Consider the following 17,924-nt stretch of genomic DNA (forward strand, 5'->3'; position numbering starts at 1 on the left):
TAAAATGCATTTTATTTATACAACTGTGGCAGCGACAGATTAATGCCACGTCGCCTTTGAATGTTTAGATTACGATTTGGAATAAACGACTGAATGTTAGCGGAGTGTATAATGTTTGAGAGGATGTTTGGAAGTGTGTACCGAGCGTCGCGCAAAGTTTAGAGTGAAAGCCAATCGGTGAGAAAGAGAAGAGAACGACTGTGGAGAATGCGTCAGTGCGTGAGTGAATATGAAAAAAGCAGTCTGATTTTAGAGGCAGTAACGAGCGGACACGCGGATATCGCGAGTTTTATACCGCTTGAATAAATTGAATCTCATGCACCAAATTTAGCCAAGTCTGTTACTTTCCGTCACCCATCATCATCATCCTCGCCAAAAACCTATTAATTACAGGCTCACCCCGCGGACGACGAGTCCGCGGTTGAAGGATTGGTTGGATGATGAGGGAAGAGAAACGCCGTTGGGCGGCTCTCCAAGTCATGAGACAACAGTCCCGCGCCCTCTTATGCATTATAAGTATGGAATGAAGGAGACGGAGAAGGCCAAGAGGAAAACACTAACAATAAGCGATAATTATTAATTATATAAACTAATGTAACTTATACAATGATTATTAAATAAAACTTTTACAATGTAGGTATCCTGCAGAAATACACAACACGTAATACACAACAACTCCGAACCATCCGATGACTACACAAACATCATCGTTCCTCTTGTTGATCGAGACAGCGACACCTGTCAATGTTCGTGTGGTTGAAATGGTTTTTCTTGTGATACGTGCTCACACGTTCGCGGCAATACAGAAGAGTTCCAATATTTATATGTTTATCTAAATATATTATTATACAGTGTGTGCTAAACTGCGTGGACAAGTTATTTATATCCTAAACCATCAACCAATCTGGCACACCTAACCATAATCATAAATATAAATATAACTATACCCGTAACTAAACTATATAATTTAGACAACTGTGACTGTTATGTCTCTTTCGTTACAAGAATTTCAATAAATTTCTGAATGTTCATCATTATTTTATTTTTTCTTTTGATCCCACACAACATATTCTTAAATAGAATATACGAAAGAAATTATACTATCTCTTTTCTTATCCTTATATGCTATAGTAATAAACACAAAATGCTTCCAATTTGATTATTCATTCGATTAATGATCTCAAATAAAAAAATATAACAAGTATGTTTTGCGAAAGACGAAGATAATTTGTCAATTAATTTTTTAGAAAACGCATTTTCACAGAACAATGAAATTATTTATTTGTAATGACTAATACTATAATACGTGTAAAAATCTTAAAATATTCCGGGAAATCTTATATTTCTTATCTTATATTATCTTCCTTGTATTTGATTTTTTCGAATAAAGATTTTTTATACCAATTTTCTAGTCAGTAATTTCTGTTTCCGTTGTTACGAGTCCAGACGGGTTACGTAAAGCAACCTTGACTTTGTCTGAGGGTCACCATGCAAGGGCCAATAGGTATTTCCGTTGCACCCAATTAATAGAATTCTCTCAAAACCAATATCATCGAACTTTTCTCGGAAATTCTGCGATGCAGTCGAGTCTCCACCATTTTTCCTATAGATGTTTGAGTATAAAAGGGCTAACAAATTCGGTCTCGGGGACTCATTTTTAATCCAGTTCGAGTTTAGTACGCGGCTTAGACTGGGAAACAGGCTCGAGCATTAGTTCTCCTTCGAGCAGAATCTTAGAGGACAGTACGTAAAGTAAAGTCACTGTAACGTAGTCTTAACAACGCGTCCCCCGCATACCTCTGTGCGTAATCTAAAGAGGAAGGACTTAGTTCCGCGACACTTGAATTCATAAACGCTTGTATTCCTTTGAGTCAAACTTAAACTCGTAATAAAACATATTTTTATAAGGTTTGTTAAATTGGACTTAGTTCAATCAAAACCTCGTGTGCCTCAATCTGCATGAAACAGTGGCAAATAAAAGATCTATCCTGTACAACGAACAGATTCTATAACATCAGCAACATTCGTTTAATCCACTATAACCAACATACTCCATCATGGACCATCCACTATATTCACCGGATTTAGCACAGTGTGATTATTTTTTGTTTTCTCAATTTAAAATAATCATAAAAGGAAAGCGCTACAATGACATTTCAGACATTCAAAACGAAAGACATTCTACGAAAGGATATAGAGCAATCGTTAGTGGACAGTGCAAACCGTTTTATTACTGCAGAAAGAATGTATTTTGAATAAATTAAAACATTTTCTCTCAAAAATCATTTGTGTTGTGCTATTTTTAACAAGTTCGGTTATTTTTGCGACAGACCGTGTATGTAATAATTTTCCATTTAATCCTCATACGCTAAAAATTTAGAAGAAAACTATATGAAATTTACACAAATATTTCGAAAAAATCACACACAAGGGACAATACAGATGCATATTAGCTAATTCTGTATTTGTGAAACTCATAGTCTTAATAATTGTGCACAAAAACATGATTTTTCCAATAAGTAGCATTCACAGATTATTTGTCGAATATTTGTCGAATATAAAATCTTTATAACTAGAAAATAATTAGAAAATCCGTTAGTTCGTTAAAAGACGCATTTACTGTGACTACAGCTTAAAGAAGATAAGTATATTTAATAGCAGATATATTTTTAATAAGTGAAATCTGGTTGGTTATTTTTAGGATAAAAATTAAATGTTGGCCATAATTACGAATTATGAGTAATTTACATCAGGTACCAGTGTAATAAAGAAAATTACTGTAATTACTGTAATATAGAAAAACAAATGGAAAACTGAGAACTAAAGCTAATAGAGAAATTGATTTTGATTTGAATCTAAGGACTCGTCACGTGGCAACAAATGGATAGAATCAAACAAAATACAGTTCCACGCAGAGAAGCAAAATATAATTACTGATAGCGAAAGAAATAAAAGAATGATGTTGTCTTCTATTTTAGAACTAGACATCGTTTTGGATTGTACAAATAATTTCTGACTCTAATATCTTTTTTACTTTGGCTCAACTTACAGTGCACGCCTGTTCTTACTGTTTTGTTCGTTTTGTTTTGGCTCATAAATTCTCATTTTCTCTTGTTTCACGCCCCAATGGTATCAACTACTGACTTATGCAGTTACATCAAAATAAATATTAATGACTAAATAAATCTTAAATAAAGATTTAAATAAAGTGAAGAATAGAAGAAAATAAAAAAAATAGAATAAATAGAAATAGTAATTAGCGATTAGTAATTAGTAAATAGTAACAAGAAGGAATGTTGAGTTTTAAATGAGTATAAAAAATAGGAACAGAAAAGAAAGACAATCAAAGACTTCTAAGGAAGGAAAATTGAAATATAAAAGAGTAGCCGTACAGAAATTATGAGAAAAAAAAACTGAAAACTGTAAAAAGGGAGGAAAAAAGTTAAAAGAGAAATTAATAAACTTTTCTTCGATCATTGAATGTTAAAATATAAAATATTGACATGTAGTTATTACATATATTAAAAACAACTATTACAAAATATATTACATATTTTAAAAACAATTTTTTAAATGTAATCGATAAATTACACGAGAATACATATCAAGTAGTCTATGTATACAATTTAATATACAGAGTGTAAATAATTTACGTGGTAGTATTTTAAAAGCTGATAGGACAGCTCAAATGAAATACAATGTTATATAGCATAATGTTCGATCTGATCCCATTTTGTAATAATAATGCCTTGAAATACTATTTAGCAGCGACAATACGAGATGATCTTTCTGGAATGTACCTACATTACTATTTTATTAGCAAAACGTAATGTATCTTACAACAGTAGTGTTGACTCAGAACAATAGTCTGTTTTAACAGCCAAAAAGGTCTCCTAATTATATGTACACATCTGAAAATCAAATAAAAAGTTTCTCAAATCATTTTTAATCATTTCATTTTATTCTTTTCTAATCAAATCATTTTTCTTAAATTGATTTTCAATTCCAGTAAAAAACATTTTCAATTGCATTCATAAATGAAATATAGTATAGCATAAAAAGGACTTAATGAAATGCTAAAGATATCCAACACATGATCAACTAAAATATATATTTCACGCTATTATGTGAGTTCCCGTGGAAACTTATGTGAAAATATTTATCTACCTATTCGTGAGGGAATTCTCTGCCTAAGAATGATTTTAATCGCGTACCTCCCATTTCACAAGAAACGCTCGATAAATATCGAGAGAGAATTGTCCCCCTGAGAATACTAAATAAAAAATAAGCTACCTTCTGTCGTCGTACCATTTCTTGCAACTAGTCGTTTCTCATATTCGTATCATGTACTAAAATCGTTCGAATTGCGATAAATGTTTGTGATATGCGTAAAAATGAGTGCAAATTGAATGAAGTAATCTGAAATTAGTTTACTAATTCTTCTAATACTTTAAATTATTTCCATGTTGTAAACCTAACATTAGTCTAACATTTTACATTCATGTATCTATATAAATTCAAAATTTTTTCTTAATTATAATAACACCTCAATTATCGGATCACCTATTATCCGATTTCTTTATTATTCGAATATTCTATTATTCGTACCCATACATTTTGTATTAGATGATTGTGTAATTCATGTAGGTATTTACTTTAACAGATGAAAATTATTGAAGTTAATTTAAGTTTAACATCTTTTGGATAATTGTTTAGGAGGCTTTTAATGTCGTTTAAAAGTTTAATATATTTTGAAGTTCATTTTTATGGGTTTATATTTGTTACTGGGTTTTATGTTTTTTGGGGTTTAGATATTTCTTCAGTTCTATTTATTACACCAATTTCGCACGTATATAGTTTTGATAAAAATGGTCTGCCAAGTACACCTTAAGTTTAATTTTTCTGGTTTTCATATGTATCCGTTATTAGTGAATCCATTAAAAATATTAACGTTTTATCGTGACTTTCTAATTAACGTGTTGTAGAGTACACTGTATAAACGGGAAAACTACTTTTGATTTCAGTACCTTCTTCAAGTCAAATAGATTACTGTTTTCTGGCCGTTTCGTAATTATCCGAAATTTAGAACATATCTTATGGATACTTCTTTAGGGGGGTTAATTTTTTTAGAGATTTTTTGCGGGACTCAGAGTCCAACCCGAACTTGACTACTTGATGTTTTTACATTTGAAATGTTCATTTTTGTTGGGGGGGGGGGGGGGGGGGGGGGGGGGGGGTGTCACTTTACTTATTTTTACTATTGACGTGTAGAAAATTATTATTTTTATACAATATAGGGTGTCCGTGTGTCTTTTTCTTCTGTATTATACGTACTTATTATGAGCTCTGTTAGTCTATTGAGATATATTTTCTAAAATAAATATATGTATAACCGTCTCTGGCACCTCGTGGCCAACGCGTCTGACGAATATTACAGTCATCAGCATGCATCCATGTAGAATTATTTTGTCTTAAAAGACAAGTATGACGTTCTTTAGAAATAGATTCGCCGTGATAAAGTATAGCATTAATGACTTCGTACGTCTTCGAAATTATTTGCAGTGTCGTAGTAGGCACAGCTTTGATGTTATATTTATTAATTTTTGAAAGGATCTGTTTCCGAACAGAAAATATCATTAACTGAATTATTATAAGCTGACCAACAGATGTTATGTCACTTTTAAGCATCCTACTACCTCCATAGTACTTGCATGGACTATCAAGCACATGCCATTTTGAAAATGTTGTCGATGCTATTTCTTCGAGGTCCATACTGTTAGATGATGGTCATCACAAATCGGACGCGATCAGGTAGGTTCGGCTACATCGGTGCGAGGTGGTAGCGTATGGCGATGCGTGCAAATTTAAGTTTATAGTGTTTAATAGTACGAACAAGTTCAATAAATATATATATATTTTAAGAGTATAATGTTGCTCGTTTTGATCCACGTACAACACATACTTTCTTTCGTATAAGCCGTGAGTATTGACATGGATACAGTCTAACTTTTTTCAAGATTAAATATCGTATGGCTGCAAGTTGTACAACAGATAGTGCACGATAATAATTAATGCTCCGATATCAGTTTTAACTTACGCATATGTTGGATTAAAGTAAGCAGAAATCCTGATGGAAATTGTTGAATATTTTGCATAAATGTCCCGCCTACAAATTCACGTACCGCAAAAGAACTGATTTTTAGTTGGTCATTGCAATCATGTTGAAGAAGTGCACTCCAGATATGTACACAATTTGGCAAACACTGAATGCATACGTTGGCGTAACTAGAAATATGACCGTTATTAATAAATTCTTTTATATTAATGATCGGAGCATTGTCATTGCTTAGATTTTGAGATTTTATGATATTAATTGGCATAGCCCAATGAAATTTGGTAACCCGTAATGCTTTACGTGTGGCATTCTCAACAGACGAAAAATCAGATCTATACATATACCTTAAGCGGTAGTATTTTCCTACGACTGTAGTACTAGTTTTTATATTAGAAGAATTCATATTAATTAAATGGAGACCTTCCAAACAAGTAATTCTAGAAAGTGCAACATATATTTGACCACAACTAAAAACTGTAATGCCAGTATCAACTACAGCCGTGTTTGAACTCTAACCTGGGCTTTCATGAAAGGTTACATCGTAACTAATGCATAGAGAAAATTGAGACCGTAACATGAATACTGTATCCATAATTTTGAACTTCGCAATGACTCCTTCTACGATATGTGCTACTCCAGACGGTAGTGAGATTTTAATAGAATTCACGTATTCAGTATCCTAAGCTTTCAAAATTTCTGTTATTTCCCCAGTAGTCCCGTTAACAAGCCCCAATATAACTGTCCTCCTTATATTTGTCCAAGGTCTTATAAACCTGTTTTTTATATGTTGGACAATAAATTTCATCGCGAACGCCAAATTGTATTTCATCACCTAGCAGCTTTTTAAGTATTGCTGCGTTAAGCACGTCGCATAAATAACAAGTTGATAAAAGACAAATTGCATTGAAAGGCAGACAGTTGATGTAATTACATAATTCTTCTAATCGCCCATCCATGTCCGAAGACCTAAATAGTATTTTCCTTTTTTCTAACGTTTGTATATCTGATTGGGTGAGAATACCTAAGCGTGCCCTTGGTAATAGTTTACGATATGTATTATCACCTTTTTGCCTCGTGTTAAGAATAAATTCATCATAAGTGAACAAATCTACTCCTAAGTTAACTGAAGCCAAGGAGCCAAAGTGTTTCTCATGTTTACTGTTCGATATTCTAATGAACGCTGGTGCTTCATGAATTAGTGGTAGCTGCAGCAAATCACCAAAAACGAGAATGTGTTTTTTACTAAACTACCCGTCAGCGCTGTCAGCAGTGTCGAATATTTCTGATAATCGTAAGTGTGTTAGAAGCCATCGATATTTCATCTACAATAAAGAGTACAGTGTCTTGCAATTCATCACGCAGCGTTTTCAACATTGTATTAGATAGTGACTTGTACTTTGGAGTATTACCACCGACTAGATAATAATACACCTAACATCCTATGTATTTTTCTGTCCCTGTTTTTTGGGGTGCTAGCACCTCATTATTATTTTAGTGTTACCGCTAATATTACCGGCGAAGTCTCAAAGTAAATCGCAACGCTACAAATTTTCGGAATTACAATTAAAATGGAGTAGGCAGGTTATATTAAGCCCGCAATTTTTGACTGTTAATCTAAGAGTAATAATTAATAACTACATTCCGAATTTCATTCATTTATGCCAAAATATACAAAATATGAAGAATATAAATCAAGTTGCAATATTTAGAAAATAAGATATACGGTTATTTAAGTTTCATTCCTTTATTAAGTTCCTTGAAAAGTTTAATTCAAATAAAAATTCACAGTCTGATATTAACTTCAAAATTGTATTATAAATATATTTGACACAATAACACAGAAGAAAGGAATAGAATAAAACAATATAAAATGCAAAGTATATATAGCTAGGGCAGTAAAGACTTTGTTGAGATTATAAAATTTTGAATTTTATATATTAGTACAATTAAATATACTACTTAGCTATTCATATACAGTATGTCCCACGAAATCCTGGACAGTCGATTATTTGGTAACATATTAAAGATACGAAAAAAGTTTTTATATGAAATTGAATGGCAAAAGGGGGCTGATTTCTTGGTCGTAACAATTTTTTTTTATTATTATTGCTTACATCGTCGCTTGTTTCATGATCTGATTTTTAGCTACTGGAAATTCGTTAGTTTGTCGTTGAATGGAACAGGTGGCGGGGAGGTGGCATTCCATCTGCTCTGCTTTTTAGATGTGATTATTCTACCCGAAGTACCCCCCCCCCCCCCCCTGCTTGCTTCGATTTCATGTAAAAATCATTAGATAGGATAATATATAAAGAATAATATATATTACATATATAATATAATATACGTATATTGTTGATATTTGTTTATTTGAAATTTTTAATAATTCAAAGAATAATATAAAATAATTCAAAGTTGTAATTACACTGAAAATTACATATAGACTATAAGTGCTAAACAGTAGCTGAGTAACAAGAGATGCCCGATGATAGTCCTGCACATCTGTAGAAAGTTAGTGCACTGCAATAAATAATGGTGTAGATTAATTATTGATTCAGCAACTGCAAATCATGCATACTTTACATTTTAACGGTGTTCAATTTCGTACCACGTTCTTAATTCCACAATCGTCAATTATGGTTTTCGAATACTCTTGTTGTCCTTCCAATCCTTGGCTTACTGTGTTCAATTTATGCTGTAAAAAAAATTGTAGCATTAACTTTTTATTGCCAAGAACACAATGGACTGCTATACATCGAGAAGTATAACTTATCCTTTTTTCGACATTTTTACCAGGCCGTTTGTGCACATTGTGCCAGTGGTTCTGCGTAGATGTCCTGGAAAAAGTTAATACAAAAAATGTTATAATTTTGAAGAAACGTACTAACATTTGTGCTCTATTGGTATATAATAATATTATAGTAACGGAGATAGTAACAAGCTGCTGATTCTGATGTTGCTATTTACCAAGTTTTTAAATTGTTCATCTTCTACTTGGCCGTCTTATCCATAAGACGGTACCATTGGCATCAATGCGCCACAGCAATCTTGCTTGTCTCCCAGCTTGAACGTGGCCCCCGTCGCTTTCCAAACACTGCTTTAGTTGTTGTTGTAAATTTTGTCGAACTCTGGCGAAAATCCCTACTCTATTCCGGAAGATCTGGAATGCTTCGTTAATTTTGGATTTTAATTCATTAACGCTCTGTATGGGGACGCCCGACCTATATACGATGTTCTTGACTGCTCCCCAAAGGAAGAAGTCAAGAGGGTTCAGGTCCGGCGAACGCGGAGGCCATAGATGGGGAGCAGGCCGACGACCGATCTAACGCGTACCAAATACTTCGTGTAAATATTCGCGAACCGGCCGACTAAAATGTGGTGGTGCACCATCGTGCATGAAATAAATAAATCGTTGTCTATGCCGTGGAATAGACTCGCGTAATTTTTGAAGCAGAATATTCCGCAAACACTGTAAATATCTTTGGCTGGTTAATCGAGTTGGTAAATAAATTGGGCCAATTATTTTATTTTCGATTATACCAGCCCAAACGTTAACCGAAAAACAGCCCTGATTAAAATTTTGTGCCATCGCGTGCGGATTTCTGTAAGCCCATAGGCGGGTATTTTGCGGATTTTTAATGTTAGTATTTGAAAAACTACATTCATCCGAAAATAAAACGAACTCTAAAAAATTGTTTCGCGATTCCAATTTATGTAACATCCAACGGCAAAAGTTACGTCGCGCACTACAATCGTTAATTCGAAGTGCTTGCACGCGTTGGATTCTATATGGCCGCAAACCTTCTTCGCGAATTATTCGACGAACTGTCATATGTGGTATGCCAATTCGTCGAGCTATTTCGCGAAGACCCATTAGTAGAAATGCACGTGCAAGAGCTATAACGCGTTCCTCCTTCCGCCAGTGCACTCGAGCCCGACCTGGCGTGTTAGATCTACCAAAATTATTGTCCATTATTGTAGACACAACCTTACTCATGCGATGATCGAGTCTCTGAAATGTTCTACGATCCGGAATATCTCTTGCACGTACTCGTTCTCCACGATTTCTTAAATGTTCCCTATATATTTCGCGAGCTTCTACATAATTACGATTTGCTTCGTCAATAGCACGAAGCATTAACCGAATGTTCCTAAAGCTACAATTACAATTTCTGAGACGTCGCGACATGATGCTGGCGAAATAATAGAAAATAAGAAATCACTTAAATTAACTATTATAAAAAAGAATAATAATAAAAATAATGACACTCAGTCAAAGATAGTCCTGTGAAACTCTTCACGATACTGGAAACACTTCGCACTTGAATTATTTCGCAATCACAAAAAAATATACGTCAATCGATCACGTAATTGAAACGAGATCAGCACTCCCGTTGGAATGTCTGTCGTTTGTAGACAAACGATACAGGTGGCGGGGGGATGGTACTTCGGGTAGAATAGTCACATCTAAGAAGCAGAGCAGACGGAATGCCACCTCCCCGCCACCTATTCCGTTCCACCACAAACTAACGAATTTCCAGTAGCTAAAAATCAGATCATGAAACAAGCGACGATGCGGCAGAGCTGGCTATTCCTCCCAAAGTACCACCCCGCCACCTGCTTCGGTTCTATGTAAGCCAAAGATATTCCAACGGGAGTGCTGAACGCGTGACACTGAGAAACATATTTCTCAATTACATGATTAGTGTTGTGTATTTTCATTGTGACTTTTAAGTACCAGAGTGTTTTAAGTGCTGTGAACAGTTTCATATAAGAATTATCTTTGATCAGGTATCACTGTTTTTAATATTATTCTTTCCTATAGTAGTTATTTTAAGTGATTCCTTAATTCCTATAATTTTACCACCATCCTGTTGCGATGCTTAGAAATTTTTGTTGCCACTTCACGAACATTCGATTTCGTGCTATTGACGAAGCGAATCGTAATTATGTAGAAGCTCGTGAAATATATAGAGAATATTTAAGAAATTGTGGATGACGTAATTGATGATATATAACAGTATTATTGAAAAGAACGTAATTAATGATATATTTACTAATAAATGCTTACTTAAGAATTTTTTGAATTTCTGAAGCTTAAAATTACTTTTACGAGTTGTTTTATTGAACAATGGTTATTAAATAACCGTTTTGCACTTATGTTCTATATGTAATTTTCAGTGTAATCACAATCTGTAATTGTTTTATATCGTGCTTTAAATTATTAACAATTTCAAATAGACAAATATCAATAATATACGTATAGTATATGATATATGTAATATATATTATTCTTCTCAAATTTTTTCTAATGATACTTAGATAATTAACTGTCATGTTTTAAATGAACTAGGTTATATTTTGTTTGTAAACTACTATATCCTTACATGTAAACAATTATTTAAATTAATTATATTAGTAATTATGCTAAAAAATTGCTAGAGTAGATTATTTTAGTAAAAGATGTTCAATTTACCAAAATGAGTTATTTGTAGGTTAACGCATCAATGCAAAACACGGTTCAATTATTAATGCAAATACAGACTCTATGAATACACGCAATATTGTTATATATGTAGGATTAGTTATTTTATTTCAAAAGCGCGGCATTCGCGGTGCGAGCTGCCTCGACCGCGTGCAGCGTGCAGCGAGCCGCGTATCGGTCGTCACTTGTTTTTACCAGATATTCATACGTTCACCTTTCGCTCGCGGCGGAACACTGTTCGTCGTTGTAATTGCGTTTATTGTATCTACCTATTTGTTTCATTATACTTCATTAATAAATGTTCCTACATATATCGTTACATACTGTTATAGATTCATATAATATATACTAATTAATGCATTTCTAACTACTAAAAGATACTAACATTACTACATCGTAATAAATATAAGTGTTCTCAATTAGTGGTATTAGATGTTGAAGGATCATTGGCGTTTGTTGCTTACACGAAACGATAAGGAGCATTTGGAAGCACACATTCACTGGCCAAAGATTGACGTATTTCAGCTGTTCCGTGTATCGATATATTCATGACAATTTCATCTTTGTTGTTTTAAAGGATTAAAGAAACGAATATGCGTGAATGTGCGTGTGTCGGGGTCACGGGAATGCGTAGCAAGAAATTAGCGAAAACGTCTGTTTTTCTCTTACGCATAACGTGCTGGTGTAGAACAATGCAGAGCGCACACCAGTGGACTGCGCGGCTGGTCCATACGTCTCCGTGTGCGTTACCCGCGCGCTAGGCTCTGTGTGAATGGCGCCTGCCACGCTCATTCCTGCGTATATGTTAACAATTTTATAGCGCCTAAACGGTGCATTTCCGGACCACGGTTCCTTTTAGACCTTTTTTCTACTCGACACATAGAACACATTTATTCAATAAAAAACTTTAACAATTTTTTTCATTGTTATAAACAATTTTGCGACAACTTTTTTTTCAAATGTCCACCGATCCAGAGGTCTACTTTCACCCCTAGAAGCCGTCACCATTACTTTTTTTACACCCTGCATAGGGTGTAAACGAAACATATGTAACGTGTGCGAACGAAAAACTTTTTGTAACGCATGTGTCTTTTTATCCAGCATTGGAACAGCGGTAGGTATAAAGCTGAGTTGGAGTCACGGTTACTTTCTGTATTGTTCTCTCCAATCCTTAAGGATGTCTCTGAAAGAAGGATACGCAACACTTGTATCTGGTCACTGTTAACTCCAAATTTCAGCTAGGAAAGCACTACAGCATACGAATGCCATAAATTTTGTTCTTAGCCGAGCTCTTCTTGTGAATGATTCTTTCGACTATTCCCTTAGCTTTGTCTAACCAATTGCAATGCGTTTCTTTCATTATGCAGAAGGTTAGCTGCATCTTGTGAGGGTTTTCGAAAACCATGGAAAGAGCTCGGGAAAGTCAGAATTGGTTTGACAACGAGACAGCCAACACCTCGAAGCGCTTACCATTTCGTTTGCTTGTGCATTATATTTATCATCCTTTTTCTTATTTCCTTTATTATTATTATTATTACAATTATTATTACTAGTAGTATTTAGGACTAGTTAGTCAAGATTTTGTGTGTGTTTTTTAATGTATAGTTGTGTGTTTTAAAGACGATATATTTAATAAAGTGCGTCAGAATTTGAAACATCGTCTTCAAAACTGTGTAAATTGTGGTGGTGGACATATTGAAGCCGATGGCCAGGCGAGACTACTAAGGGATATTAATGAAAACGGCAGTGTCCTGAGGGTGAAGCGCAGAAGATAATTTATACATCGAACGAGTGAGTAAATATATTGTAGTTACATATAATCTTATAATCAGGAGTCTCGGTAGACACTCGCGCCAAGTACATTCACACCACGAGTGGTGGGGATGAACTGGCGAGAGGCTCTCGCCAAGACTATATCTATACACGAGTGAAAAATGAGGTGATGTTGAAACTTTGAGCTTCTTTAAAAGTATCTTAGAAGATGTTTTTTCATGGAAATTGATTAATTGTAACTCTGTGAACCTTCATCTACGTACTGATGCAAATATTAGTGAAATTAATGTATGGATTATCGAAAAAATTGCATATTAAGCGGCTCGTGTGCCGAAAAACGTTTAGTGAATTCTAGTAAAATGTCTGTGAGAACTATATTACTAGCATTGTTAGAGAGAGAAAGATAGATTTATGTAAATTTGCGCGAACGAGGAAGATGCCAAATGCGATTTCTGTAGTTCTAAATCAATTTAACAGTATGGTGGCATTGTTCAATTGAAATGATTGGCAACATATCAGAAATCTCGGCAGACAGTCGCGCCAAATATGAATTATATCACGAAACTTCTTCTCAATAAATGCAATTTTATTGGACTTGCGTAAATAAATATGTTTATAAACCACTAATGTTATTTTTATTAGCAGTTACGTACCAATTGGCGGTTTCTTCTGAAATTGCTGTCATCATTTTGAATGTGACATGACTTTCGTTTATCGTGCATGACGTTTGACAGTTTGCAGAGATAGAGGTTATGTATCTGGTTTTTTTTTTGTTTTTAACTGTTTATTTTAAATGAAAGTAATAAAGTACTTTATATATTTTTAGTTTAATTTGTTATATATTTATTTCTTAATTTCAGTTATTTAGGCATAGACATGCGCTCATCAGTTTTTACATATATATATAGATATGTTGAAGCAGAAACTTTTGTAAATCAAGCACCAATTAATAATCAAATTATTAGAAGCTTTGGTGAAATATCCGTTATTTTAAAACGCAGGTAATCTTGTGAATTTTGAATTTGGTATTTGAAAACAGGTAAGTGCAACAATAGACTTTATAAAATGGTACAACTAAATTTTCATGTTGCAATCACGGCATCAAAGCTAATGGTTTGTTTTTCAATCAAATTTATTTTTATTGGACTATTATTATATAATTGGAAACCCTAATCGCGCCTAGCACTAACGGCACTCCGTGCCCGATGATTTTGAAACCAAAGTACTTCAAATTGCTTACCATAATTTTGCTCAGCTTTTCCTTTTGTCGTTTCGGCAACGAGTGAAGATACTCGGCACGCGCGCACGCGACCCTCCTGATTTGCGGCACGTCCCTCCCCTGCGCAAGCGCTTACAGCCTCACCGCGTACTCGCTCTGTCCCAGGCGCGTATGCGAGGAGCGAGGCCCCGCTCCTCTGCGGTGACGAACCGTATTTGTCCGCCAATGTGGAGACTTCCCCAGGACTTCCTATAGCTCCGGCCGCCTGGGCAACGATCTCCGGGCTCGCCTCCACCCTCGCCTTCCGTTTGAGCCTCTCGAGAAGGGCGGTGCCGCGGGACCATCTTTCTGGTGGTGGTTAGATCTTCCTCGGCCCTTTGGTCCACCCCAGAGGCGGCAAGTCCCTCAACTCCGAGGGCGGAGGGCCCTTGTACCATCCAGTGTGGATACAGCGCCTGAATCCGGAACTGCACGGCCAGGGGACGGGGACGGCCTCAGGGTCTCTCAGGTCTCTTCTACAGCCCTGAAACGTCGTGCGCGCCCGGCATGGAGGCACCCGAAATTAGTGACAATTCTCAATACGCGATATTTTCCCCCAGGAGACGTCTTTCGGCAGTGTTCGCAAGGGTACCGTCCGCAAGGGTTCAGTACCGTCCTTCTTCTCGTTAATTGTTACCGACTACGATACCCGGGGACGGCGCTATGTACAACGCCACAAAATATAGTATTATTTTCATATGCTCTATAGGCTGAATAACATACGTATTTATCTATATGAAATTACATGATCGGAAACAATTTCTTAAGTTATCTGTGTATCATCAGTCAAAGGAGTAACTGATTTATACTTTGGTATTTGTTCATTTTTAACATTGTGACATACTTTTTTCTTCGTCTGTTGTACTCGTGACGTGAATACGACTGGAGATAAAGACAACATTAGCAAATATATCCTAAAATAACGAATTTTCTTCTCTTTAACCAAGTGCCACTGATCGAGAAGTCGTGAGAAGTTGAATTGATTAATTCTATAAAGTGCACGTGGACAGATTTTAAATTGAAAAATTACTAATCATGAAACTAATCAAATTATTAGTTTGACGTAAGAGAAATTTATTTTTTATACGTATATCTAGTTTAATTTCAATATAATAAATTTACCAATAAGATTGTATATGCAAAGGGGCAAAACTGCTATTATTCCAACATCACTTACAATATTGTTGGAAATAGAAATTAATGTGTAAATGCTCTTACAGATACACGCAGGAATACTAGATGGTGAGAAACTGACCTGAAGTTAATAGACGAGTAGCAAATTATAAGGAACTCTTCGAAGTTGTAGGAAAAAATACGGGTTTAGATATGTCATCAACTTCTGTCATTGCAGTTTTTAATACTTACCAGTTACTATCATCGCTGGTACATTTCAATATTTATTATAGTATATAGTAAAGTACTAGTAATACTTGCTAAATATTTGTAAATTATTAAACTATTATATAGTAGTACTTGTGAAATATAATAGTAAAGTAAACATAAAATATATTATATATTATAATCAAACGAAATAAAACGTTTTTATCAAATAAATGAAAATTTATTTATAGTATATTTATAGTATATTTTATTTATAGTTTATTTATAGTATATCCCCCCCCCCCCCCCCCCCCCCCCCCGTATCCATCTTTCGAGGGCTGTCATTTGGAGGAGGATGTGGGATTGATCCCACAATACCTGGAGCACCATCCAGCGGCGTCGCTCCTCCCGCACCCTCCAGCCTGCACGGCGCCATCGGCGTGGGGGTTCTGTATTTAATAAATAAGCTTATTGATAAGATGCTTTTTATATGGAATGTCATGTAACTGATGGTGCAAGCAGAAGAAAAATGGTGATTGTACATGAAAAACTCGATTAAAAATATACAACGATATTTTTTTATATGAAGTTTTGTTTTCGAAAAGTATGTCTTTGAAAACACGCGATAAATTTTTAAAACCATTTTTTTCCGGAAACAGCCTCGAATAAAAGAATTTCATTCTCTATTTTAATTCAGTTTTTTTCATGTAGAACCACCACCTTTCCGCCTGTACCATTAGTTATAATATGACAACCCTATATTTTTATTTTTGTCTCTTTTACGATAATATTATATTTTCTATTAAAGTATGTTTATTACTTACGATTTTCTTGGCCTGAATTTGTTTCGGATTCTGGCTGCGGTTGTGGATGCGATTGTGGCTGCGGTTGTGGATGCGATTGTGGCTGAGATTGTGGCTGTGGTTGTGACTGCGCTTGTGACTGCGATTGTGACTGTGGTTGTGACTGCATCGAAGGTGGCAGTTCTGCAATTTTTATTTTATTAATTAAAAAAACTCATTATTTTATTTTTCATTATTTTGTTTTTTGCTGTATACTTTTTTATTATTATATTTTTATTTGTCTTATATTTGTAGTTAATAATAGTAATAACACTTACTAAATTCTGTTTCTAAGAATTCTATTTCATCCAACATGTGATCCTGAAAAAATAAAAAACAAATCAATTAGAATAACAGTATGTGTATTAGTTTTCATTAATTAAAATCAAACAGTTTCATTACTTTTACTTACATCGTTATTATTGTCAATATCCATTGTTTCTGGTTTTGCGTATTTTGAGTCAGAATTAGTATTAGGTATTAGTATATTATAAGGTATTAGTTTAACGAAAATTTGAAAAAGCAAAAAAGTAAAAAATTAATAAAACAATAATGATATAATACGATATAAATGAAATAAATGTTATTGATTATATAATTTCAGTTTTCCTCGAAAAAATGTATAAAATTGGTGATACGTACCTTCTGACGTCTTCGATCGTTCTGCGTCAATTAATTATCGTGATTCTTCGCATTATTTAGAGAATTGGCGGGATGGTGGGGGTCTCTTTCCCCTATTGGTTAGAAATCTTTTGAACTTTTTTGTCTATATGCAATAATGTATTCAATGGAGCGTTAATATTGCCATCTTTTTTAAAATTTGTTTCAACCTACCTTTCGATATTGCAATCTGATGTCGATCGATCGATAGTATATATCGACAATTTCACGTTTTAGGGTTTAGTAATAATTGTCAATCTATAAATGGGTCGATAGTTAATGTTTTATACAGTGGATATAATAAATGTTCATTTATCAAGAAATAGAATTATATTTGACGTTAATGATCTTTTATTAATAAGATCCAATAAGATTTCACTAAACACGGATTGTAATTTTATTTTTTCTGTCATATTAGGGATTATTAACTCATAACTTGTATGTACAACATGGATCTAAAATAAATGTCATTTT

At 34.3% G+C, this 17,924-nt stretch overlaps 1 protein-coding gene across 1 annotated transcript; it reads right to left on the reverse strand.

The window, feature by feature from the left end:
• Positions 1-16,227: 16,227 nt before the first annotated feature.
• LOC143186487 (uncharacterized) lies at positions 16,228-17,538 on the reverse strand. The gene is made up of 5 exons (XM_076390167.1): positions 17,433-17,538; positions 17,203-17,231; positions 17,069-17,111; positions 16,773-16,934; positions 16,228-16,397 (listed from the first exon to the last, which is right to left on the reverse strand). Exons 2-5 carry the CDS (start codon positions 17,224-17,226, stop codon positions 16,228-16,230), a joined length of 399 nt encoding a protein of 132 aa, XP_076246282.1. The 5' UTR covers positions 17,227-17,231; positions 17,433-17,538.
• Between the last annotated feature and the right edge of the window lie 386 nt (positions 17,539-17,924).

The sequence above is a fragment of the Calliopsis andreniformis genome, unplaced genomic scaffold (genome assembly GCF_051401765.1).
Source record: "Calliopsis andreniformis isolate RMS-2024a unplaced genomic scaffold, iyCalAndr_principal scaffold0001, whole genome shotgun sequence".
Lineage (NCBI taxonomy): Eukaryota > Metazoa > Arthropoda > Insecta > Hymenoptera > Andrenidae > Calliopsis > Calliopsis andreniformis.